The sequence below is a fragment of the Ptychodera flava genome, chromosome 5 (genome assembly GCF_041260155.1).
Source record: "Ptychodera flava strain L36383 chromosome 5, AS_Pfla_20210202, whole genome shotgun sequence".
In the NCBI taxonomy this organism is placed as follows: Eukaryota; Metazoa; Hemichordata; class Enteropneusta; family Ptychoderidae; genus Ptychodera; species Ptychodera flava.
Genome location: NC_091932.1, coordinates 9,518,857 through 9,542,032, shown reverse-complemented (window position 1 = coordinate 9,542,032; position 23,176 = coordinate 9,518,857). Strand labels below are relative to the sequence as shown.

The following is a 23,176-nucleotide window of genomic DNA, read 5'->3' as shown; positions in this document are numbered from 1 at the left end:
ATCAACTTTTGAATCCGATGCTAGTGCAGCCTTCATTCTGTGTTTTAAATTGAAAGCAGACCATACGAGATTGAGTAGCATCAATACCAATGGATGATAATTCCAAGTGGGTGAAGTTTGAATGTAGCTTTGTGACAACGACGAAAGTAGAGATTTAGACGGAAATTAAAGAGTAACAGAACGAAATCAAACATGAGCAGGTGACAGGTACACTGTACATATTTTCTTTGATATATTCTCTTCCTTTATAATGAAAATAAATAAATAAATAATAAAATAAATAAATAAATAGATATTTATATATTGCAATATTACTAAATCATAATATATCTATCTATCTATCTATCTACTATCTATCTATCTATCTATCTATCTATTAATATATATATATATATATATATATATATAATATATATATATATATATATATATATATATATATATATATACATATATTACAATATTATCAAATCGCATGAATATCACACTTGCAGTCCATGCATGGCTCTCCGCCTATTCACTCCTATATTTTTTGCATTTGTTCACTCATTAACTGTCTAAGGAGATCTTAAAAAGAATGCTCAGTCTGTAGCTGCACGGGAAGCGAATATAAAATTTGATTTTAAACTGCGACAAGACCAATTCGCCTTTAAAAATGACAATATTCTTCGCCATAATACTACATTATACTCATCTGCTGTGTTGCTAATCTGTCATAACAGCCAATCAGGAAAGCTCTATTAAGATGGAAATTGCGTTTAGTGCGATTATGTGATTAAGATGAAGAGAGTGGTCCCCCTTGGTGAGGGCGCTATTGATTATAAAAGGGGATTGGATGCTCCCCGTTTGACAAGACATAGCGGTTTGAGTATTACGCAGCAACAGTAATTAGTTTCGATTACCGAGAATTAATCGATCGTCCCCAGTGTCTGTTCAGACGCCGAAAGGAAGCGGAGGAGAAAATGCACGTTGAAAACGAAAGAAGGAACCAAAGCACAAGTAAGCAGTAGTTTTCAAACTCACTTTCAATTGGTCTATGAGACAAAATGGCAAATCAGGCGTAATTCAGAAATTTGCATTTCATGTGTCTTCGACACCATCGTTTGCAAAATTGTAACATTTTTGTTAAAAATTTAGGTGAAATCAATTGAATGCCTGTTGATATTAGTGTAAGCCGGTCGCTTTGTCGGCCTCATATGTACCCTGCAAAGCTAGGTCAACCAAAATGTAGTACTTATGATATTTACTGTGATGGTTGTCCGTGTGCAACTTTTCAAATCAAAACGATTTGTATATTCTGAGAGTTCAAAAATTAACGAAATTTTATTTATATTATTTTTTGTCCGTATTGTGACAAATCGGATCAGCCCGTGGCGCCCTTAGAACATTATACCCTGTCTCTTGCCACTTTTGTCAAATTCATGATTGCATGTCAAAAGTGCCGGTAATTTTCATTGACGAAAAACATATGTGATTGCTCGAAGTCACAAAGAAACCATAACACATTATGGAGTGCGAGGAAGTGAATATTGTCGTCATTGACTTTTCAGTCAGTCTCATAATGCACTGTTTGACTACCTTCCGCTTGTATTTTTTTTTTTTTTTTTGCAAATTCGTAGTGTAAATAACGCCTGGTAAGAATCTGAAGCAGTAATAGTGACATATTGACCCGCTGGAGTTACATTTATTTGTAATTTAAAGGGGCATAATTCTTGACGTAATACACCTATTATTATATGTGTGCATCTATCTCATTTACGGTTTGCAAGCCTTTGTTTCCCGTTTAAATTTAACTAAGTTAAAAAATTGCTTTCTCTTTAATCTGAATAATATAGACCTACAATCATACTTGTATATATATATATATATATATATATATATATATATATATATATATATATATATATGTCTAAAAATTGATCCATGAGATTAAAATTCTAAAATAGGCATTTCTTAAGCCTGTCCTAAGTTTTAAGAATAAAAGTATTATCGTTATAAGAAAATGCTACCAAGGGGTTATACTTACAGAGCCATGCAGCTACCCAAGGGCGTGTGTTCATCATCATATTCAAAACTGCAGTGTCGATGGAACACGAAAATATCAACACCTCTGTAATCATCACGTCGCCTAAAAGAAATTCAAATCTAGGACAAATACATAGCTTTAAATATAAATGTTTTTTGTGAAATCCCTGTAATCTGAATACATTTATCGGTGCGGGTATATTTCAGCTGTATTATTTCTCATCACAAAATAGTTTCCCTGTGTATTTCTGTCAGTATTTCATCTTCCAGGTTCTGGCCATGTGTTCGAGAAAACACGCAGCCTAATGTACACCTTCAGTTTCCCCATCAAATATTTCAATCGCAGTGAAAATGTCTCCGAATGCGTCGTGAGATTAACAAAATTCATTTAATTAGCAGACAAATGTGAATTTTCAAGATGAGTTCTATACAGACTCAAAGGCATCTTCACTCTGGAAGAAAATCACCAACGAAAATGTAATTACTTTCGCGGTAATGTTACTTTTACGGTCTGAAACGGGACAAATCGTCGAATCGAGTGTCAGCGTGTACGTATAGTGAATTTGCTTGATTAAGGTGAAATGTACACTCACTTCTATGAATCGGAACAATATGTCATTGAAATTAGACATACCGTTGTGAAATAGACATAATGGGTCCCATCACTTATTTTGCCGTTGCATATGTCCATTTAATTTCACCGAGGTCTTTCACTTCTTACACAGCAGAACATGACGCTTCGAGGCAGTCGTGATGAATTTTATCAAGCCTTCATACTTCCAACAAAATAACTACTTTCAGTACAACATGCTCGGATCTGTGTAGAGCGTTATAAACGCGAAAAAAAAATTGAGATTGATCTTGAAGGTTTGCCAACGGTAGCGAGTTCCGTACATATACCCTGATGATTTTGATCTCATTTTCAATAAATAATACTGATGCAGAGAGACATACTGTTGAAAGTCATGGTGTTTGATACAAAACCAGCTTCGTGCGTATCGAATAAAAGTGTGAAAAAATTGAAACAACTGAATGCGTTTATACTGTTTACAGCAATAAGTACAAGCCAGAATACCTTTAAAATTGACTAAATTCTGGCATCAAAAATAAACTTGAATATGAAGAATCGGGAATACAATTTCTGTGCACATCAAAATAAACTCGGTCAATTTTAAAGGCAAGCATTATTTCCTTGTCATTTACGATGTAATTAATAATTTCCAATCGAGGCAATGTTAAAATGTTTTTTTTCAATCAGAAATTAAAAACCTTATTAAACGAAACACCGACTAAAAAGCTTGCAGTTTCTTTTCAATTTGCATTATGTTGTTTATATTCTTAAATTTTAGATGTCTTTCCCATTCACGAAAAAATAGTAAGCAACAGATATCAGATGCACAGAAATAACAATTCGTTATTTATGTTACTCAACAATTCTCAGTTTTTCAATTCAGTATATTTTTGTGAGACTAGTGAGCGCATTTTTCGCTATGCCTCTGACAAGGAGTTTTATCGACCATACAAACACCGGCAGTTCACCGGGTGCACAAACTGGTTCTTTGGAGCCAATTCTGACCTTATTTTGGAAAGCGGAAACGAGAATATCTGTCGACTGTCTCATGAACAGAGCAAATGTCTGACAAAGTCTGATTTAACATCGGCACAACAAATGTAGAAATCGGCGTTTATATAGGACATATTTACATTTCCAAATTTGGGTTTCAACCATTTTGAAGGGATGTAGCAATCACATGATTGTTAATCAATTTAAGAATTGTTTTCAAATTGTTTTGCCGTTTACATGCTAAACACACACCTATGTCATGTGCCACACATCTCTTTCTGTAGACAGACCATATACATATGCAAAACAATAATTTTATAAAAATTTATGTTTTACCTGTGAAATCGCAATAGGCTTAAAGTGGCTTTCTTCACAATTACTGTTGGAGTTATAACGCTAATATGTTAGTGAACAAATAAAACATAATGTTAATGAATTTTTCGTTTATTTTTCCTTTAATATGCATTTTTACTCTAAATCCGACTTTTCAATCCCGGTCAGGTCGAATGAAATTTCAGGCAAGATGTCATTGTTATTATCGATCAGTTTATTCTAATTGATTTATTGGCTGTTCAAACCTCTAATAACATGAGGTCTGACAATAAACTTGTGAATGCTGTGAGTTTCAAAATATATGACCATTTACTGTTTCACAACCAAAAGAAGAAAAAGTAAATTGGAACACACTTCAGTAGTATCCCTTCAGCGAAGCGACCTACAGATATATTCGAAGAAAATACAAACAGTTTGCTTGGCTACAGGTATGTGAACGTAATCTATGGGGTTCCATAGCCGTTGATTCCTTCAACAATACTGTAAATCGGCCGCGTTGTACTTTCTTCCTCACTGGGGCATATGAATCGCCAACTGTGAGGGTACATGCACTGACATATTGTAATCTTAACTCGTTCGGGACTTCAGTCGTTTATAATTACATTTTAACGTGTATAGAGTATTTACTAGTATATCTCACAAGAATTGTGAAAGGTGTTCTCCGGCCAAGGAACGAGCGATGCGAGCCTTTGTCGAAAGTGTATTTATGAAGAGAAAACAAACGGAAATTCAAGGAAATATTACGAACAATTCAAAATGGCCTGGTTTTTCCGGTTTTCAAAAAAATCATGATCTGGTTTGTTTATCTAATGGAGTGACAATAATGCACATAAAAGCTTGGATCGCGCACGGCTTAAGAAAACATACAAGCACTTCAGAACACAATCTGTAGATTATCGTTTGATATGGGAATAATGGCATCTCACTAGGGCATTATCAAGATCACCAACGCTAGAGTTGTCTGCTGTGCACTGATTTGCACAATAAAAACGATTCTGTCAAATACGAACAATCTTTCAAACACTTCCACGGCGAGGACAACAGCTGCCATGTTCTGACACACTGTGCAGTTGCCTGGATACGGGATATGATCGCTGAGATTCACACGAAAACCGTTGTACCAGTAAATTGCATGTAGACACTGCATAGAAAAGATAACGGCGTGGACTAAGCAACATGGCCACTTGAATGAGCTAAAAACAAACGATGTAGTTAAATCTAAGTAAAACACACTTATTGATTTACTGTTCTTTGTTGATTTTTATATGTAAGTTGGTAGGTTCACGTGTTTGTCACGGTAGCAAGTAGTATGCTTAGAGTTTAATTCTTTTGACTATATCATTTAACGTAACAGTTCAATGTTATATTTTATGTTTAATCGATTGCTATGTTTCAAAGTACATAATCGTGACTTTGAATGAAGAAAAAACACAGTACGTAGCCATCAAATGTCTGTGAAATTTACTTCCTCCGAGAAATCAGATATTTCTCAGCATATGTTTTGCCTGCCGGGATGTATTTCTTTAAGAGAGATACGCAACATTGAGAATATTTACTGAGTGTTCTCCCCCCAAAATTGCATCTTCATTTTGATTAATCGACGAAATTCTGTTTATTTCCATTCCAATAACTCTAAGTAAAATGGACGCATATGAAAGGACTATTGTTATCGGTACCGCCAATTTGCCGGAACTCGTCAGGCAATGGTCGGAAGAACGATCGAGGAAATTAATAATCATTTCTCCCTTTTTGTTATTTTTGGTTGACTTTTTATCAAAAGAGTGTACTTCCGAAATGACAGATATGTATGTGTCACTCAGAAGAGACACATTATCAATACGATTTGAGTAGGAAAATGTTCAAGTATGCAGTTCCAATGGGAATCAAAGCATATGTTTCGAATCATAACTAAGTTTACTTAATTTCAAGGGAGAGCATAAATATATACGGAAATTAAGGTTAATGGTATATTACAACATCCATACGACCCCAAGGGAAGGGAACTACAACGCTCTGAATGTGCGCACACATGCGCAAATGTTACAGTGAATTAAGTCTATATTTCACCATTTCGGGTTGAACTATGTAAGGTCTGACTCTGAACTCACATTCGATTTTTCCAAACTGCTTTTTTACCTTTTTCGGAGACAAGTCGCATTTACCCGCCGTTGCATGAACACCGTACATGCGTTCGCATTTTGTTGCCTTTCCAGGAGTTAAAACAGTCTTTTTGTTTCCTCACATGCACAAACCGTAACGAGCTCTCAATAAGTGAATAATACATCTAGTTGACCACAATTTTAAATATCCATAAATTACAAGGCATTGAGAGGTGAACAACTTGACGTCACTGTCGCCTTCTACATGCTGTCAAATTCTGTCAAATTTGACGTCGATGGGGCTAATGATCGTGTGTCAACATCACCATTTTAACTCTACAAGATTTCCATTTATTGGGACCCAAATTTGAGACTGTCGATTTTCAAACGCTGAATATAACAGGACAGGTCTCAGTAATCTTTAGAAGAGTGGTCAAACACATATATACTGCTGGTTATTCAGGACTAAATACACATATTTTATGATTTTTATAAGCACTGACTATGATTGCCAAGACTTCATTCGTTATCTCTCGGCGTTATGCAAATCTAATAAATGACAAAACATTAAATCAAAGAAACTTTGTGACGGGCAAAAGCACCTATGTACTAGCAGTTTGTCTGCCTTGTGTGGACGGGCAAATTATTTTCGTATGTACAGTGCAAATGGCTTCATTTAACCAAACAGATGGTCCTGTCAACTCGTTTAAAAAGGGTTTGAATGCTGCCTTCAGAGAAAATATTGTCTGTGAATGAGTGTTGGGAACACGGTGAAAAAGCACAATAGGGTACCCTGCTGCGATGAACATAACTGGCTGATAATTTGAGCTTTGTCGTCGGCCTTTCCTCCGTTATTTATGATTTCCTGTGAGAGCCGCTCAGCCCTACTTTGGGTTTTACTTACTGTTCATAAAGTCGTTGTGAAAAGTGTGAATGACAAGGGTCTAACTATAGCAATGACGTCGTACTACCACCCTGTCTCCGCTTGCCTTCGTGCACGGTGCGTGATTTCTCCCTGTGTCTGGTGACACAATGACTTTTGTATATGCTAATGCGTAAAGTCAACTCAGTGTGGCATGCAAGACAAACAGGACTCTTTATTCAACAACAAATCGCCCCCAATCGATAAACGTCGCCCCTCCAGAAAACGGATAATTATTTCAGTCACGCTTGATTAGGATCGTACTTGATAAAGTTCGTTTCGTTTCCAAAATCATAAAATTTGAAGTGCATGGCTTTGTCACCCTTTGTTCAAGAGCATGCCTGTTTATCGCAATCAAATTGTGTAGATCCGCGAAAACACAATACTAGTACTGTTTGACAAATTGTAAAATTTTACAGAAGGAAATATTTGTCGAGTGAAAGTTCAAAAACGAGTCGGTGATTAAAGCCGCTAAATTCTCAAAGGTAACTTTACAGTGTTTTAAAAAAAACAGATGATATGTTACGTTTCTTGATAGACATTTCATCTATTACTAAATAAATCAGTATAATTTTAAAGACAACAAACATAGACAGAAATAGCACTTAATTCAATATAGCAACACCTGGCAAATAAAACAGGTGATCATTTTAAGGAATAGGAAGTTCATAACATTGCAGGTAGCAGAATGAACAAATGGACAGACATCCAGACAAGCTAGACCGGGGAGGGGGGCAGATGAATTCAGACAGAGAGCCATGTTGCAGTGTGGAAAGCATAACACCTTTGGTTGAACGCATTTGAATACATACGGGCTAAATGAATGTGCATCCATCCATCCATCCATCCATCCATCCATCCATCTAATATTCAATCGACTGGTATCTGCTAGGTTAACTTTTACGGGATGCGCTTGCGGGTTCCCATATAAATTCTAAACCCCAAAAGAATATTTTGCAGAACACTCACCAATTTGCCGTCTTGATTATACATGCAATTATACCATCATTGTGAACAAATCGCAATGTATTGCGTTTAATGTACAACGGTTGTAATATCCTACATAACGTGTAAATAATAGATAGATAGATAGATAGATAGATAGATAGATAGATAGATAGATAGATAGATAGATAGATAGATAGATAGCGATACATGATTATATCAATATAACATATTCTGTAATTCATTGATTGAAATTTCATCGACTAAATAATCGTTTGATTGATTAAATGACTGTATGTCTGTCTGTTTCTTTTTTTCATTCGATAAAATACGGATAGACAATTCGTAAGACAGCCTTAGTTGCTTGCTTGCTTGACGGGTAGGTTGATAAGTCACATTAAGTCAGTCAATATTTCACTTATGAAGATTACATTACTACATTTTGTTTCCATAATATTATTATTTATTGGTTGTTTGGTTCTTAATGTGATAAGTCTCTTTATCATTCGTCCGTGATCTTTTATTTGTAACATTGGATCACTAATATGATAGCATTGTCTTCTTATCTCTGCCACAATTCACATGATGTAAAACCTCAAAATAAATGCGCCCAGAATACACTACCTAATATTTTTGTCAGTATTTTGCTATCAAGATATTTCAGAAATACACTTTACGTGATATAACTGTTTGTCTGTATCGTTTGCGAAGTCGTCCAAGTCCAACACGGTGATTCGTTCAGTTAAATCAGTTCGTATATTTCAGCGGTGTCAACATGCCCATATCGACAACACATGTTCCATTCAGTGAAATCGACAATACGATTGAATACCGAAAGGGTTGGATGCAATTTACTTAATGGCTTGTTTCGTGTATGCTGCAATCGACAACAAATAGACTTACATAAAAATTCACTTTAACACGTGACGATCGCCTGTGATTATGCAAATAGCAAGACCATGTAATTGTCGTTCAATGTAACCTCGGCCGCTCACAGTGGAGTCTCAAGTTCATTCGAGTTCGCTGTCCGTCAAACTAATCGCTGTTAGAGGAAATTGCAGTGAACGTGGTCGAGGATTCGTCCTGGTCACTAAACCTTACTAGATATTGGTCGTATAAAACACGATTTTTGCTTTTTTCTAGTTTTTTTTTTTGTGGTTTGTTACGATGAATGTATAATTGCTCATGATCTGCATAATTGTTCGCGCCGTGTCTGAGCCGAAATGTAAACTGATGTATAACAGTAAAATAAATCAGGGTACACATCAACATCATTGAATCTATCACAAATCCAACAAATGCTATCTCGATATTTAGACGAAATAAAATGTTTGTCAGGAATTTAATGTCTACTTTAATCACGGTAAAATATTTTCCTAGTGATTTGTATTCTGGAGTAACAACAAAGTGTTTTTTTATCTTGTAAATTTGGTATATTTTAAAGATATTGAACGGCGAAAGTAAATTCACCGATTTTTCCCTGCTTTTAGGCTATGAATTACGCTATAAATTATAATTAAGCCAATAAGTTTCAATCTCGTCACAGTGAAAGCGGAAATAGTGCTATTGGTTGAACACAATCCTTTTCGTTGATTAACTCTTTCTATAAATGGTGAAGGGTGTTTTTAATCACTACCTTACCATCTTTCGTTTTGATTCATGCCACGAATAATTTGTAAGATACCAATTCTAATTTGAATTTTGGACCGCCACGATTGAAGCCAGCTAAAATTAACACAAACATCACAGGTAAGGGCAAACTGGTCCGTGAGTACCTGCGTGCTGATCGCTGAACGCTGATTATTGCCAGCGAAGCGTGGCGAATCGGTTATGAACGGTTTATTGTTACGCGAACGAATGAGATCGAGTGGTATCAGTCTATGGGCTCATCGGAAAGCAGATTAGTCGTTGGCGAGGTGCGCGATACAGTAAACGATTGGGCGGGCCTTTCACATCTTTTACTGGTGTTCATAAAAGACGGGTAAATTGCGACGGTACATAATACACCAACGAGTGTGCCCTGCGGCGAGTATTTGCACCCCGTTCGCGTTCAAACAAAAAACTCTACAGCGTGTTCGCAGATCAATTTGATGTAAATTTCCAAGTGTATGTGGAAAGACTTCACCCCATGTTCATTATGCCTGTTTTTACGCTTTTTCCCCCTTTTATTTTTCTTGTTCTTATTTTGATCCCGATATCCCTCGAGCTCAATAAACCTCATTACCATAAAAGGATCAACAGAACCTTACAAACTATTTTTCCTCGCACACACTTTTCAACGAAAGTGACTATAAGCTTAGAAATCGAACCGGCGCTTCAAAAGCTATTTATACACAATACGCCCTTGTCAACGCGTGACTTTAACAGGGTGGCTTATTTCATAGTAGCCTTCGCATTCATTTCCTAACAATATCCACCGACAAGAAACATACACTGCAGGTGAAATGAAAGAAATTTCCCTAATACCAAGCAAAATATCATAAATTAGCATGGAAATGTTCCCAATTGCTTTTTCTGAATATTTCTACTCTTTGTCGCATATAACTTTTATACCTCATAACTAGACTTAATCAACATTAGAAATGTTCCAGTAAGTGATTTCTACTGATAAAAAGATTTCACAACTACGGACGAAATTGACACAATCACTTTTCTGCAGATTCTTTACTGCTTTGTGAAATGTACAAATTTTACGTTAATCAACCTGCGTTGATTTCAACATGGTGGTCGACAGACACCCCCATTAGTCAAATTAAAAAGGCGTTGTCAGCGAATCATCATACTGATTTGTATTTCATACTTCCGATTTCGTTTATTAAATACACAAAATGTTAGGCATGTGTGCTTCTCGTCGAACTCTAAACTATTTCCATTACTTGAGTTTTTATCAAAACTGTATGCTCTGACTAAATCTATGTCATACATGAAACGCTCTGTAAAAACCCAAATGGACATATTCGGATTGTAAAGTATTTATTTTAAGAATGCGTACGTTTTAGATAACTGTTTCCCTTTATAAGATTAATTTTCATATTCGCTAAGCCAGCCGTATCACTGTCACTAAAAGTATTTCATTTTGATAAATATCAAAACAAAGTCACACTTTTTAAAATGATCCACTCTTCTACATGTCAATTTCAATGTTGTTCACTAAAGATACAATTTTATATATTTTATTCACGAAATATATTTGAAATCGATCAACAAAGCCCATATTTCAACTGGTGTTGCGATAAACGCGAGTCAACTTTTAACCTCAGGCCAGAAAAATGCAATGTTTCGGAAATTAATTTGATGTGTCATACGAAAAATCACCGAAACAAGTAGTGCTCACGAAAGAAGAATGCACGGAATATTTTGTCCTGCCGTTTAAAGCATTTTGCTATTGAACGTTTTGACTATCGGTATATTTACTGCTTTATGCTGCGCTGTAACTTCAATACACATTGTGTACATTGGATTTTTCGTAAAGAGTGTCTTCAAAGTCCCCTTAGAGTAAATCGGGACTGCCGTTGTCGCTGCGTATTTAGCTCAAGGGGCTGAAACACAAACAAAGGGAAACTTCTGGAGGAGTCAAAATTTGATCAAGATATTTGGTCAGTGTGTGTATTGGTGCGACTCCACGACTTAAATTCAAGTAAGGCGGCGCATTTTGCCTTTGATGTATAAATGCACACGTATATAGCGAGCGATAGAATTCTCTGAATATGGACTGAAGACATATGCTTTCATTAAGTACATGTTTCTCACAGCGATAAAACTCATTTCAACAAACGAGTCTACTGTATCTTCGCTCTTTTTAATCAAATATCTGTCGAGTTTATCACTTTTGATTAGCCCAAAAAATACCGCTTCCCGTGACCTTTTCTCAACAATTGAAGAGCTTTTACCGAAGGCGCCTCGTGATAGTGTCGTATTACTTTTTGGTTTAGTCAACTTTTATTTATCCTGTTAATAATTTTTTTTTCAGAAGTGAGCGAATCAAACCATGTGTTCGTTTTTTGGACATTTAATCAATTTTCCTGCCGACAATCTGCTTTGTTGCCATGCGTCTGAACACATGTGTCTCTCTAAAATTTCTATTTCAGAGTAACACGACTCCGACGCAAATTAGTTATATCTGTTTTCGTCTTTCGCTTGCTTTAGCTCTGGCTCACATCTGAGCTCGACGCTGACAAGACCGTTAGTCTATTAACCTCGCCGACCTTCCATCTAATAACGGTAAATATTATTTCAATAAGGGAATTTTTGCCTCTTAATCAAGTTGAAATTAGACATATTTTAGAACGAAGGAACGTTTATGGCAAAAATAAATTGGAAAAAAATCTTCTTTACTTCGCACATTTCGTCAGAAATTACAGTCGCCGCAATTATGTTCAAATAAAGGGTAACTTGTGTGAGGGCGATACCGATTAACAGAGCCTGATTTTACGTGATGACGTGAATGTGAAGATATTAGTCAAGAATTGATTCTATCTTATTTGATTTAGCTGGAAAGTTTGACCACCCTATATGGTATTGGGAGCGTCCATGCATTTTTAACTGCAAAGCTCTGACCATTTGATCGACTCACATTATCATGCTGTTTCGAACAAACCTTGGATAACGTATTTTTTCATCGTCAAAGAACGAACTTAGTGACAAACACTCATCAATATCTGTTCGATGAGATGTAATCAAAAGATCAGGGAGTAACTATCGAAAAACTAAAGATGTTTTATTATATGATGCTTATTTATCTTTTAATAGAAAGATCAACAGCATCTTGACAATTTGCTAATCATTCACAAGGGGTATTCTTTCAAAAATAACCGATTTGAAACCGAAGAGTTAATAACCGGAAAGCTGAAAAAATGGCGGATCCGCATGAGTATTGTCATCTATGAACTAGGAACAAGTATCAAATCATAACTGCAGAACATTTCAGACGTTTCGAAACAATGTTAGAGGAAAGATAAAATCGGAAGTAATTTATCAAAAATCGAGTAGGACAAACCAGTGACACAAGAATGTTCTCCTTTACGAAGAGTTTTACAGACCCCATGGAGTGATATTGGGAAGATATAGTATAATTACAAGAAATCTCTATATTTACTTGCAAATTTCGGCAGTAAAAGGAGACTGGGCTTCAATAAAATCAGAAGAAAATTCTAGTCCCGACTTAAAATTCAGTTTCAAACATAATCACTGCTGAACTTATTATATCAACAGTTTTAGTCAGAAAATTGAATACTTGACACCCAAATGTTCTTTTTTCCAAAAGTGAATTCCGAGTATACCAAGTATGACAATGCGTCGTTGTGATTGGACGAGAGCTCACGGCGGTTATGGTAAAATAGTATTATACCAATGCTCAACGGGCCCCTCAACAAGCATAGAAGGTTAATGCCGAAACAAAGAGCGTTTAGTACATAGCAGGAATATTCGGCATTAGAACTGAACAAACGTTTGAATACATGGAGATGATTACAGCGTAGTGTAAACGTTTAGAAAATTTACTTTTAGAAGTGTTTAAGACAGCATATGAAGCTTCGCCATACCGGTGCTGTCACTTTTTGTCGTCTGCGTCACTGACGTTCTATAGGGGAATACGAGTGCTACGTATCCCTGTCGTCAACGATGCTCGGTCGTCGGTGCTGAACTTCCGGTTGACGACGGTCGCCCAATTTTTTATTCTATTTTCTCCTTTTTGGGCGCAAAACCGATGGAGAAAAAAGATTTTGTAAATATCAGAAAGAGCAGGTGGTATATACATTCGATTTGGGTACAATTCTGTGCCTAAAATTACATATAAGGCAAGGTGTTTCGTAACTGTAATATTTGTTCTTCTTCGTAGAAAAATAATGAAACTCTTTTGACGTCATAAATCTGCCAGCCAACATGACAGTATCACATTTCCTGATGTAAATATCGTAGATATTTTAAATCCCTGATTTTTTCATAGATACCTTAAAGTCGAGTCGGTACCAATTTCCATTTCATTTACAAAAATACCATCCAATCTTCGGGGGCGGAGATGTTTTGGATATCCATGCCAAAATGTCACTATTTCAATCCTTGGTGATGGATTTGGTCTATTAAATTCGGGCATTTACAAATATATTTGCGGGGGCCAGATTTGATTTGCAATTCTAAAATAGTTTAGTTTCAAAATCTAATTTGTGTCAAAAATGCTATATGGTCACATATCAGTAAGCATTATTATATGTAACGTTTAATTTCAAACCATTTTAACCGAAAATGGTGAAAACAGATACAGCTAATCAGCTTTGGCGACAATGTGTGGATGAAAAACTGAGAAGAGAGACAGTGAAATGTGATAGATTCAATTCGCTGTGATAAATTGGACGAGATACGTTTTTGAAACATTGATTCTGTATTGGAAGCAAAGAAATTGTTGATGTCAAGACAAGTTTCAATTGCATCTATTCGATCGATTTTGCCGTCTGATTTGGGATGTAAAACCAAATAGTTACCTTTCCGTCCACAGAGACAATAATGCGAATTATAGTACTAGTCTCTGACACGTTTCAAGAACCTCATGGTAATGCTTACTCAATTAACTTGATCACAATGATCAACAGTGTGAGTGACAACCTTTTAATCGACAAGGAGAGTATGTAGAAAGACATGTCAACACTACTAAAACCATAGTTTTGCACATTTGGTATTATCTTTTAAAGTAAAGAATGCAGAACAGTTGCTTGTCGGAGATGGTTTTCAGTTCTCGTAATCAGTGCTAGGATTAACACTGTAACATTTTCAAATATACAACCCTTTGTGAAACAATTATGATAGTTATGCATACAATTTTGCAGCACAGATTACAAGACATCATTTGTCATATATACCCTAATAACGCTACAGACAGACGTCGACAGACTGACAGAAAGACAGACAGACAGACAGACAGACAGACAGACAGACAGATAGATAGATAGATAGATAGATAGATAGATAGATAGATAGATAGATAGATAGATATTAGATAGATAGACAGATAGATAGATAGATAGATAGATAGATAGATAGATAGATAGATAGATAGATAGATATTACACTATTAATTAGCGACCGATAGATAGAATGATATTTATTTATTTATTTATTTATTTATTATTTACACTTTTAATGAGCGACCGATTTACTGAAAATAAATAATATTTTTCGGTGTTCACGAATCTTACAGTACACAAAAGCTCTCAAAACTTAAAGTACACGAAATAAATACCAAGTAAATTGAAGTAAACCATGGAAAAAAAACAATAAAGAGATATTAATACATGTAAGATTCTGCCAAGATACACATATTTCTGAGAGTGACTTTTTGCCCTATTAAATATACCGACAAGAAAAAACATTATAACGGAATATTTTGTTCTGCTCTAATAGAAATTTAAAGCGCATTTCGTTTCTTGCAGATTTCATTTCTTTGAGTAACAAGATACAAACTTTTATTGCTCCGAGCGATAATGAAATCTTCGCATACATTTGACTGACAACATGGTTGATAAAAATTCTGTTGAAAGGCTGAACATGTCTGATAAGTGTTAACATGGCTTTGGGAACAAATACATTACTGAGATAGTAAGGGGCCTCATTTGTAGCGCATAAGTACACATGACTGCTAAGAAGTAGAAATTCTCTGTATAATTGATATAACACTAGATCGAGTAAATAGGCCTGCTGATGGGAAATCAAAAAATAAACACGTAATGCTCTCTTTTGCAAGGTATAAACTTTATCAATGTTATTATCAGTCGTGTTATCCCATACTGTACAGCAACAATCTAAGGCACTTCGTATCAAACCATGACACAATACGATTACCCATTGGATAAGGTGACGAAGTCTACGAATTAAAAAAGTTATTTTACTCAATGAACTTATCAACATGCATGTTCTTGGACTAAGTCTCATCAAGAGTAACGCCCAAAATGGAACCATACTGTGAACGGAAAATATTTGTACCAACAATATAAATAGAAAAAGGATCACAATTTTGTAAGGGTTCGTTACCAAAAGACTTTTAGGTTTAGATGCATTCATACGCATTCAATTTGTAGTGACCCAATTCGAAATTGGAAATGTCGTTGTTCATTGCTACATTTAGATCCTCGATACTTTTACCCCTTACAAGCAACCTTTGATCGCCTGCATACATACGTAAAGATAGAAAGACAGACAGACAGACAGACAGACACACAGACGGACGGACGGGTGGATAGATAGATAGATAGATAGATAGATAGATAGATAGATAGATAGATAGATAGATAGATAGATAGATAGATAGATAGATAGATAGATAGATAGATAGATAGATAGATAGATAGATAGATATAGATAGATAGACAGATAGACAGACAGATAGATAGATAGATAGATAGATAGATAGATAGATAGATAGATAGATAGATAGATAGATAGATAGATAGATAGATAGATAGATAGATATAGATAGATAGACAGATAGACAGACAGCACATAGATAGATAGATAGATAGATAGATAGATAGATAGATAGATAGATAGATAGATAGATAGATAGATAGATAGATAGAGATTGATTGATTGATTTGTTAATTGATAGACAGATCGACAGGTAGACAGAGATGATGAATATGTGTTAAGAAATATTTATCACGTGTACGGCATTAAAATTAATAAAGAAGCAAGGAACAACATGCAGGTGAAATACATTTCTTGTGAAGATTTGAAATACGTCATTATTCTTGAAATGTGGAAAGATATTTTGCTAAGTAATACGTCATTTTTTGTGAATTTGACATTTATTTTCTTCATTTTATTTTCTTAATAGCATCAATTGGTACCTCACTTGCTAACAGTCATCCACTAGTTGCACCAACGGCTCACCTTCCCACGCTGGGTGATGAAATACTGATGGACGAATTCATGTTCAATCGCAGACGACAGGTAATCTTATTTATTCGACATATCTGGCGTTATCAGTCATTATTCATGCTTTCATCATCGTCATCATCTCCTTAGTAATCGTCTTCGTCACAGTCATTATCATTGTCAGTTGTCGTCGACGGTACTTGATCGGTCACACAACTGCCGTCATGACAATTTTATTTTCGGAGCCTTATGGGTATTCTTCATGTTTCTGTCGGCATATTCGGCGCTTCAGAAAGTTTTCTTCCCAGAAACTGTTAAACTTCCCATTAGGTCCGCTGCGTATAACAATAAAACATATTCCCTGAATTTCACTTTGCACAATAACAGATCTCAGTCCCTGGAACGCTACTGTAAATGGAACATTTAGTAGTGTTTCCAAGTAAAATGTTGATGGCTCTCATACCTTGGGCAAGTCAGCTTCAAGTGAGTTTTGGAAGTGTGTTCTGTGCGCTGCAGTTGAAAAGTCTCCGGTGAAATTAATTTTCGCTGCTGACATCGATGTTAAAACGCGTGAATATCAACCAATTCAAAAGCATACTATAAGTAGAGTTTCAGGTTAAATGATCACTGCTTCAACATTCGCGATATTTGTCCTTTCCTAAATTACGGCTTAGATGATAACGGCAAACTGTAATAGTGTGTATTTTTACCTAAAAAACAAAATGGTGTTCTGTTTGATCGTACGCCTTGTAATAGATGCTTTTGAACCGAAATACAATTGTATATTTCAGTCGATGAGTCTGTTTCAACATCTTGTACAGTTCGTGAAATGAACATCTTTCACTGTGAATGCAGATTCATTTCAGGGGTTGCGTTACAGTGTCGGCTGCACACCCTCCAACGCCGTCACGAGCATCTCAGCAGTAGCTCGGAAACTTTGAAATTCTATCAAACAATCTCATTCATTTCACGGCAGTCGTGTTGAAAGTTAACCCAAAATGTCGACGTTTGTATGTGTACCCTACCGCCTTTCTAATGATTTCAATAGGTCAGACAGCGCTGTCGCTTTCAATACGCCATCGGCGCTTGTTATATATTTGATCCTTGAAATCTGAAACAATTTCAACGCGAAGAAGAGAGTGCTTCTTTTCACTGGAGCGAGTTTTCTGTGTTCACATCAAGGTCTCCCGTTAACTGGTTTTCCTTGTCTCTTTCTTGTTTGTCTAGAGGCGCAACCGAACTACTTTCACACCACAACAACTGAGCGAATTGGAGAACTTATTTCAAAAAACGCATTACCCAGACATCTTCGTTCGAGAAGACCTTGCTATGAGGATTAATTTGTCAGAAGCTAGAGTACAGGTATTGCTTTTTTCATAACTATTCACTAGAAAGGTCGGTTCTTTTCTTTCCATGCTTTTTATGAATGGGCAATTACAACCCGTAAGGTTGCACAGAAAGTGTTGATAGAATAGTTTTCCTATCGGCTCACCTCTGCACATAACAGTCCAAAATCATTTCATCGACCCTATGACCATAGGCTAGGTCTTTTATCACACTATCTGCACGTTCCCTAGAATAGTTGTTTCTTTCTCTGCCATGTTACTATTTCTAAGTCACTCACTATTACCTGCATTTTAATGTTACTCACTTTATGTTGTTACTGTGTCGGTTTGCTTGTCCACATAATATGCTTATTTCTTACTTTCCTTGTCCTTGATGTTTTGATACTGCTCCGCCACCATCCACCTCCCTCCATCCGTCTCTCTCTCTCTCTCTCTCTCTCTCTCTCTCTCTCTCTCTCTCTCTCTCTCTCTCTCTCTCTCTCTCTCTCTGTTGTATATCATCCGGCATTCAAGGATTCAAACTGCATTCAACGATACAAATAGTGGTATGACATGTCACTACACCGGAAATTTCTATTTTTGCTATCAGGTTTGGTTCCAAAACCGTCGGGCTAAGTGGCGAAAGGCTTGCAGAATGCGTTTTGGACGTGAAGCTTGGCGCGCTCGTCAGCTTGTGTACGCAACTGGGAGTCCCGCTGCAGCCGCCGCTGCAGCAGCAGTCAATCCTTGGCTCACCGCTGCGGGCGCTGCAGCTGCCGCAGCAGGAGTACACCCGTCAGCTGCTTCGTGTGGAGTGACAGCGTCAACGTCAGATCTGCTGTACAATGAGACCATGAGGGCAGCGGCAGCACAGAGCTGCCTTAGAGATCACGGGTATGGTAGCTCATATTAGATATATTGTTATGAGGACTACACAATAAAGGGCGATGTGAATACCGCCAAATACAAACATCAATAAATTAAATACCAACTTCAGTTGGGAATCTTCAAGGAAGTATCGTTTCTGTGAGGGGGGAATATACCTCAAGGAAAATGTTCAGACACTTACATTTTTGCAATACTACGCCTGCTTGCTGCTTGTATGGACTCATTTTGAAGCCTATGGGGTAAAAAAGTTCCATTCTCCCACTGTCTTGTTCCACTTACGGTAATTGAAAACCTCTGATTTGTCACGGTATAGAGTTAGCACAGGACAGAAGCTGTCAGATTTTAATTGATTTGCTTCTTTCATCAAAGCTCAGCAGTAACCCAAGTTTCTTATCCTATATTATGGAATAGAAATATGAAGCTTCTTTGTCGAAAAGTTTAAAACTTTCTGTTACAAAGCGCTTCTTAATTTCCTAATTCCAGTTTTATTTAGTGAAGTTTGCAATCCCTATGAGAGTAAAGTACGCCGCTTTTTTCATTCCTATATTTCGGTAAAGCGGTCGTTCGAATCTTTCCTATGTCTTTCTCAGTTTCATTTTTTGTAGAGAAGTCCCTCATCGATCTTAAAGTGTAAACATAGATGGTTTAATTTTACCTGTCGGTTGCGGCTCTCTATGTCATAGTTTATCATACACCGAACTTGATTACCCGCTGTGACATTTAAATTTTGCAAATATACTCAAATACTTTGAATAGTTGGAAAAATTATAAAAGGAAGATGGTGTATCGGTTCATTTATTAGAAGACTAGTTAGTTGTCAATTTTCTACTTTGATTTTAACTTTGTAAAATTTGATTTACATATTCCTTTTCAGTTTATCAGCGACGGGTTTATCGGGACGACCTGCAGCAGCAGGAATTCCCGGATGTGCTTGTCTCTTAACTGGCAAGGATCCAAAATTGCCTCTTCCAGCTGTGACGTCAGTGGCAACAAGTGGTTTCAACAGTCTCACCGTCCCAAACAGTATATTCGCTGCAGCCAAGCTTGCCCTGCCAAGTTCCCTCGGTTCAAGAAACGCTCTCCTCGGTCCTAGCGGCAGCTGCGGTACGTTCTCCGCTTGCAACGACCACTGCACGTCGAGCGTGGCCGCACTGAGACTCCGGGCGAAGGAGCATGTCCAGCGAGAGAGTTCGTCCAGGACTACGCTGTGGTCCCACCACCATGCTCCAAGTTCAAGCCAAAACGCACCGAGTAACGACTCGCTTTCTTCAGCGTCCAGCGTGTCCAGCAATGCAACGGAGAAGGGTGAAGACAACAAGTAAATCACTACAAACGTCATGTTACGTTCAGTGGAGAAACACAACTCAACATTTTATCCATATGACGAATACGGCAACTATACGCAGAAGCTTGTATCGGAGTACATGAAGTCGATCTTTTAAAAACAAAAATCAAACGAGTAACTTGTGTTCGAGATGAAAAATATTTCGTTTCGACAATAACGTTTAGACTTGATGACGTATAACGTCTTTCTGATCTAAACAAAATAGTATAATTATGAGCGTCTTCATGATTTTATAAAAAACGATCAGAATCAAAACAATTTTGCGCAGGAATTCGATTACAGACGGTGAGTCAATGACAGAAGTTGGGTTCATATAGGGGATCACAGAAAAGTTTGGCTTTTGACAAAAACAGCTGTAATATTAAGCGGAACAATTCTCTTAATAGTTGACATAGTACTGCATAGTAGAATAGGATAGAGACTTATACGTAACACACTCAAAGTGCACTATGATAATTATTAAAAATCACTATTTAGTATTCATCTATTGATTAAAGTTAATAAGCGTTCGGAGCCATCGCACGAAAGTCATAAGGAAAGCTAAGACAATGAGATTTACAGAGCTAATAATCAAAATAGTCGCCCTGACCTGGCAAAAATTACTGAAAAACGTATTATAGCATGGATTTACTTATAATATATTATGATTTTAACAGAATATAAAGTCTTTCCTGGTTACCTTATCATTTCATTTTTCCAGCAATTTTTCCTGAAAATTTTAACTGAGACGGAGGAATATTTAAAATTTTGTTGTCTATCATTTTTCACTCTGTGGAGACTTTCAAAATAAACATATTAGTGGTTCAGGAGAATCGTAAGAAATGATATATTCTTTTTACAAGAGAGGCAAACGGCGAAATTGATTACAGACAATAATGCCCTCCGCAACTTTGTGAATTATTGACTTGTTTCTTATTCAAATCGAGGGCCATTTACGTGGTCAAGTCAAACGTTTTAAACACATGACAAAAATGTACGTTTAACTTATCGGAGAACTTTATTCTTCATTCGAATATTCGAAATCAGGGTATCTATTTAGATAGATAATAAAGCGGTTATTTGAAACATTATATCGGATAGCAATTTTTGTGAATTTTCGGATTTTCAAGAGGTTTTCAACGTCATCGTTGGTGGCGCTCTCTAGCTCGAAATCATTATGTGGAGCCACTGATGCATCAGTATATTTTACTTTATTGGGTAGCTCAGCGCATTACTGCAGCTCGATGTGTTGTCTGGGTTGCCCATAACCAAAGGCAAAACTTATAGCTGCGGTACTACAGCTACTCATGGGGATGCCAGTAGCTTTTCTACAAGGCAGTCTGTAATTGGTCCATTCCCTTTACATTTCACCGATTGGCCAATGTGAATTTGCTGAACAGGTGCGTAGGTCTAAATCCTATTGAACAGATGGTATTACATCTTCATAGGAGTGTGGGTCTGCCCAACTCCATCCTTTACAACTCCAAACGATCCACCGCCAGCACACTGGCAGTCACAGGCGCTCGAAATTTCTAAAGTCTGTCATCAGTAAATTTAAAGAAAATGTTTTAATCGAGAAATGTGCAGAGAGAAATTACAGGCAGTCTCATAACGTAACAGACTCTGGGCACAGTGTATCATCACTAATTCGTGCGTTTATATAACATCGTAGACTCCACCTTGCACCAATCAAAAGCTTCCAACTGTTCTATCCAAATAATCATTACATGTAATCAAAATATTTTCCAAGAGTAACTTCTACAAACGACGGACTGAGAAACTTTCGATTGCCTGTACCAGAGACCACCTGAGAATGTGTGTGAAATCTGACCACCAGCACGAGTATTTGTATCAACCTACGGTTGAAATTCTCCTAGTGATGAATTTTCAACAAGATTGTAGTCACACAATTCATTGTTTGTCAATTTCACGTATTTTTCAAAACAGTTGAAAACTTAATAATAAATACATATCTCTTCATACATCTATTCGTCACTTGTTATTTAATTATAATTCTTTAATTAATTTCGATACTGTTGCTTGTACCCCTGGTTTGACAAATATTCTACAAGTATACAGCACTTGCCAAAGCCAAACAGCAATATGCAAACACCCATGGCGGCTGAGGCTATACGAAATAGCGCCCTCTTTAGTCTGTAATTGATAAAATTCAACTTGTCAAATGACTTGGACCGCCTGCCCACTGAGGGGCCGTCGCTTATAACAGTTGACGCTAGAGAAACGTAATTCCTTAGTTTAGAGGAGGGCGAAGGGTAAGACCCCAATTCGTTTTGCGTTCATAAAAATTGCGATAAGGATTCTGCTGTAACAAAAAATAAAAATAAAAAAATCAAACAAGACCGTGAAATACAGACACGGGGACACGTACACGAAAGCTTATTCATGTGCGGTTTTAAACGTTTGGACTTAACTAAGTGTGATAAGCTTACGGCTCCGACGCACTGAGAACTCAACGTTCATTGAAAAATTGGGACACATATTACAACAGCCTGCAATAAAAACAAAATGATTTTAACCCAGAAGAATACAGATTATTCGGAACGTTGAAAAAGTTTAAAAGTAAATGCAAGGGTTTTTCTTTACACGTGCCCGTGAAAGACAGGTTAGCTTTCTCCTTACTTTATCATCATCACAGTTTCTTGAACCCAATTTTGCATTGAGGAGTTTCGTTTTGTTGGGGGGGGGGGGGGGATTGACATCTAAAACAAGGAGTTATGTTTGAATTTCTAGGTTTTATGCTTATGCTTTGTATACCTTTTATGATCGACGACCCCTAAGATCGCGAGCTCTTGCATGAAGAATATTAATTGAAAAGAGGCTCAGAGGAGGATAGGCCGATTCCGTGGTCGATATCCTCATAATGCTACA

General features: G+C 36.7%; 1 protein-coding gene across 1 annotated transcript; it reads left to right on the top strand.

The window, feature by feature from the left end:
* The first annotated feature begins 872 nt into the window (after window positions 1–872).
* On the top strand, window positions 873–21,455 carry LOC139132472 (dorsal root ganglia homeobox protein-like). The gene is made up of 5 exons (XM_070698802.1): window positions 873–999; window positions 16,710–16,825; window positions 17,978–18,112; window positions 18,686–18,969; window positions 19,838–21,455. The coding sequence occupies exons 1-5, from the start codon at window positions 963–965 to the stop codon at window positions 20,283–20,285; spliced, it is 1,020 nt and encodes a 339-aa protein (XP_070554903.1). The 5' UTR covers window positions 873–962; the 3' UTR covers window positions 20,286–21,455.
* The last annotated feature ends 1,721 nt before the right edge of the window (window positions 21,456–23,176 follow it).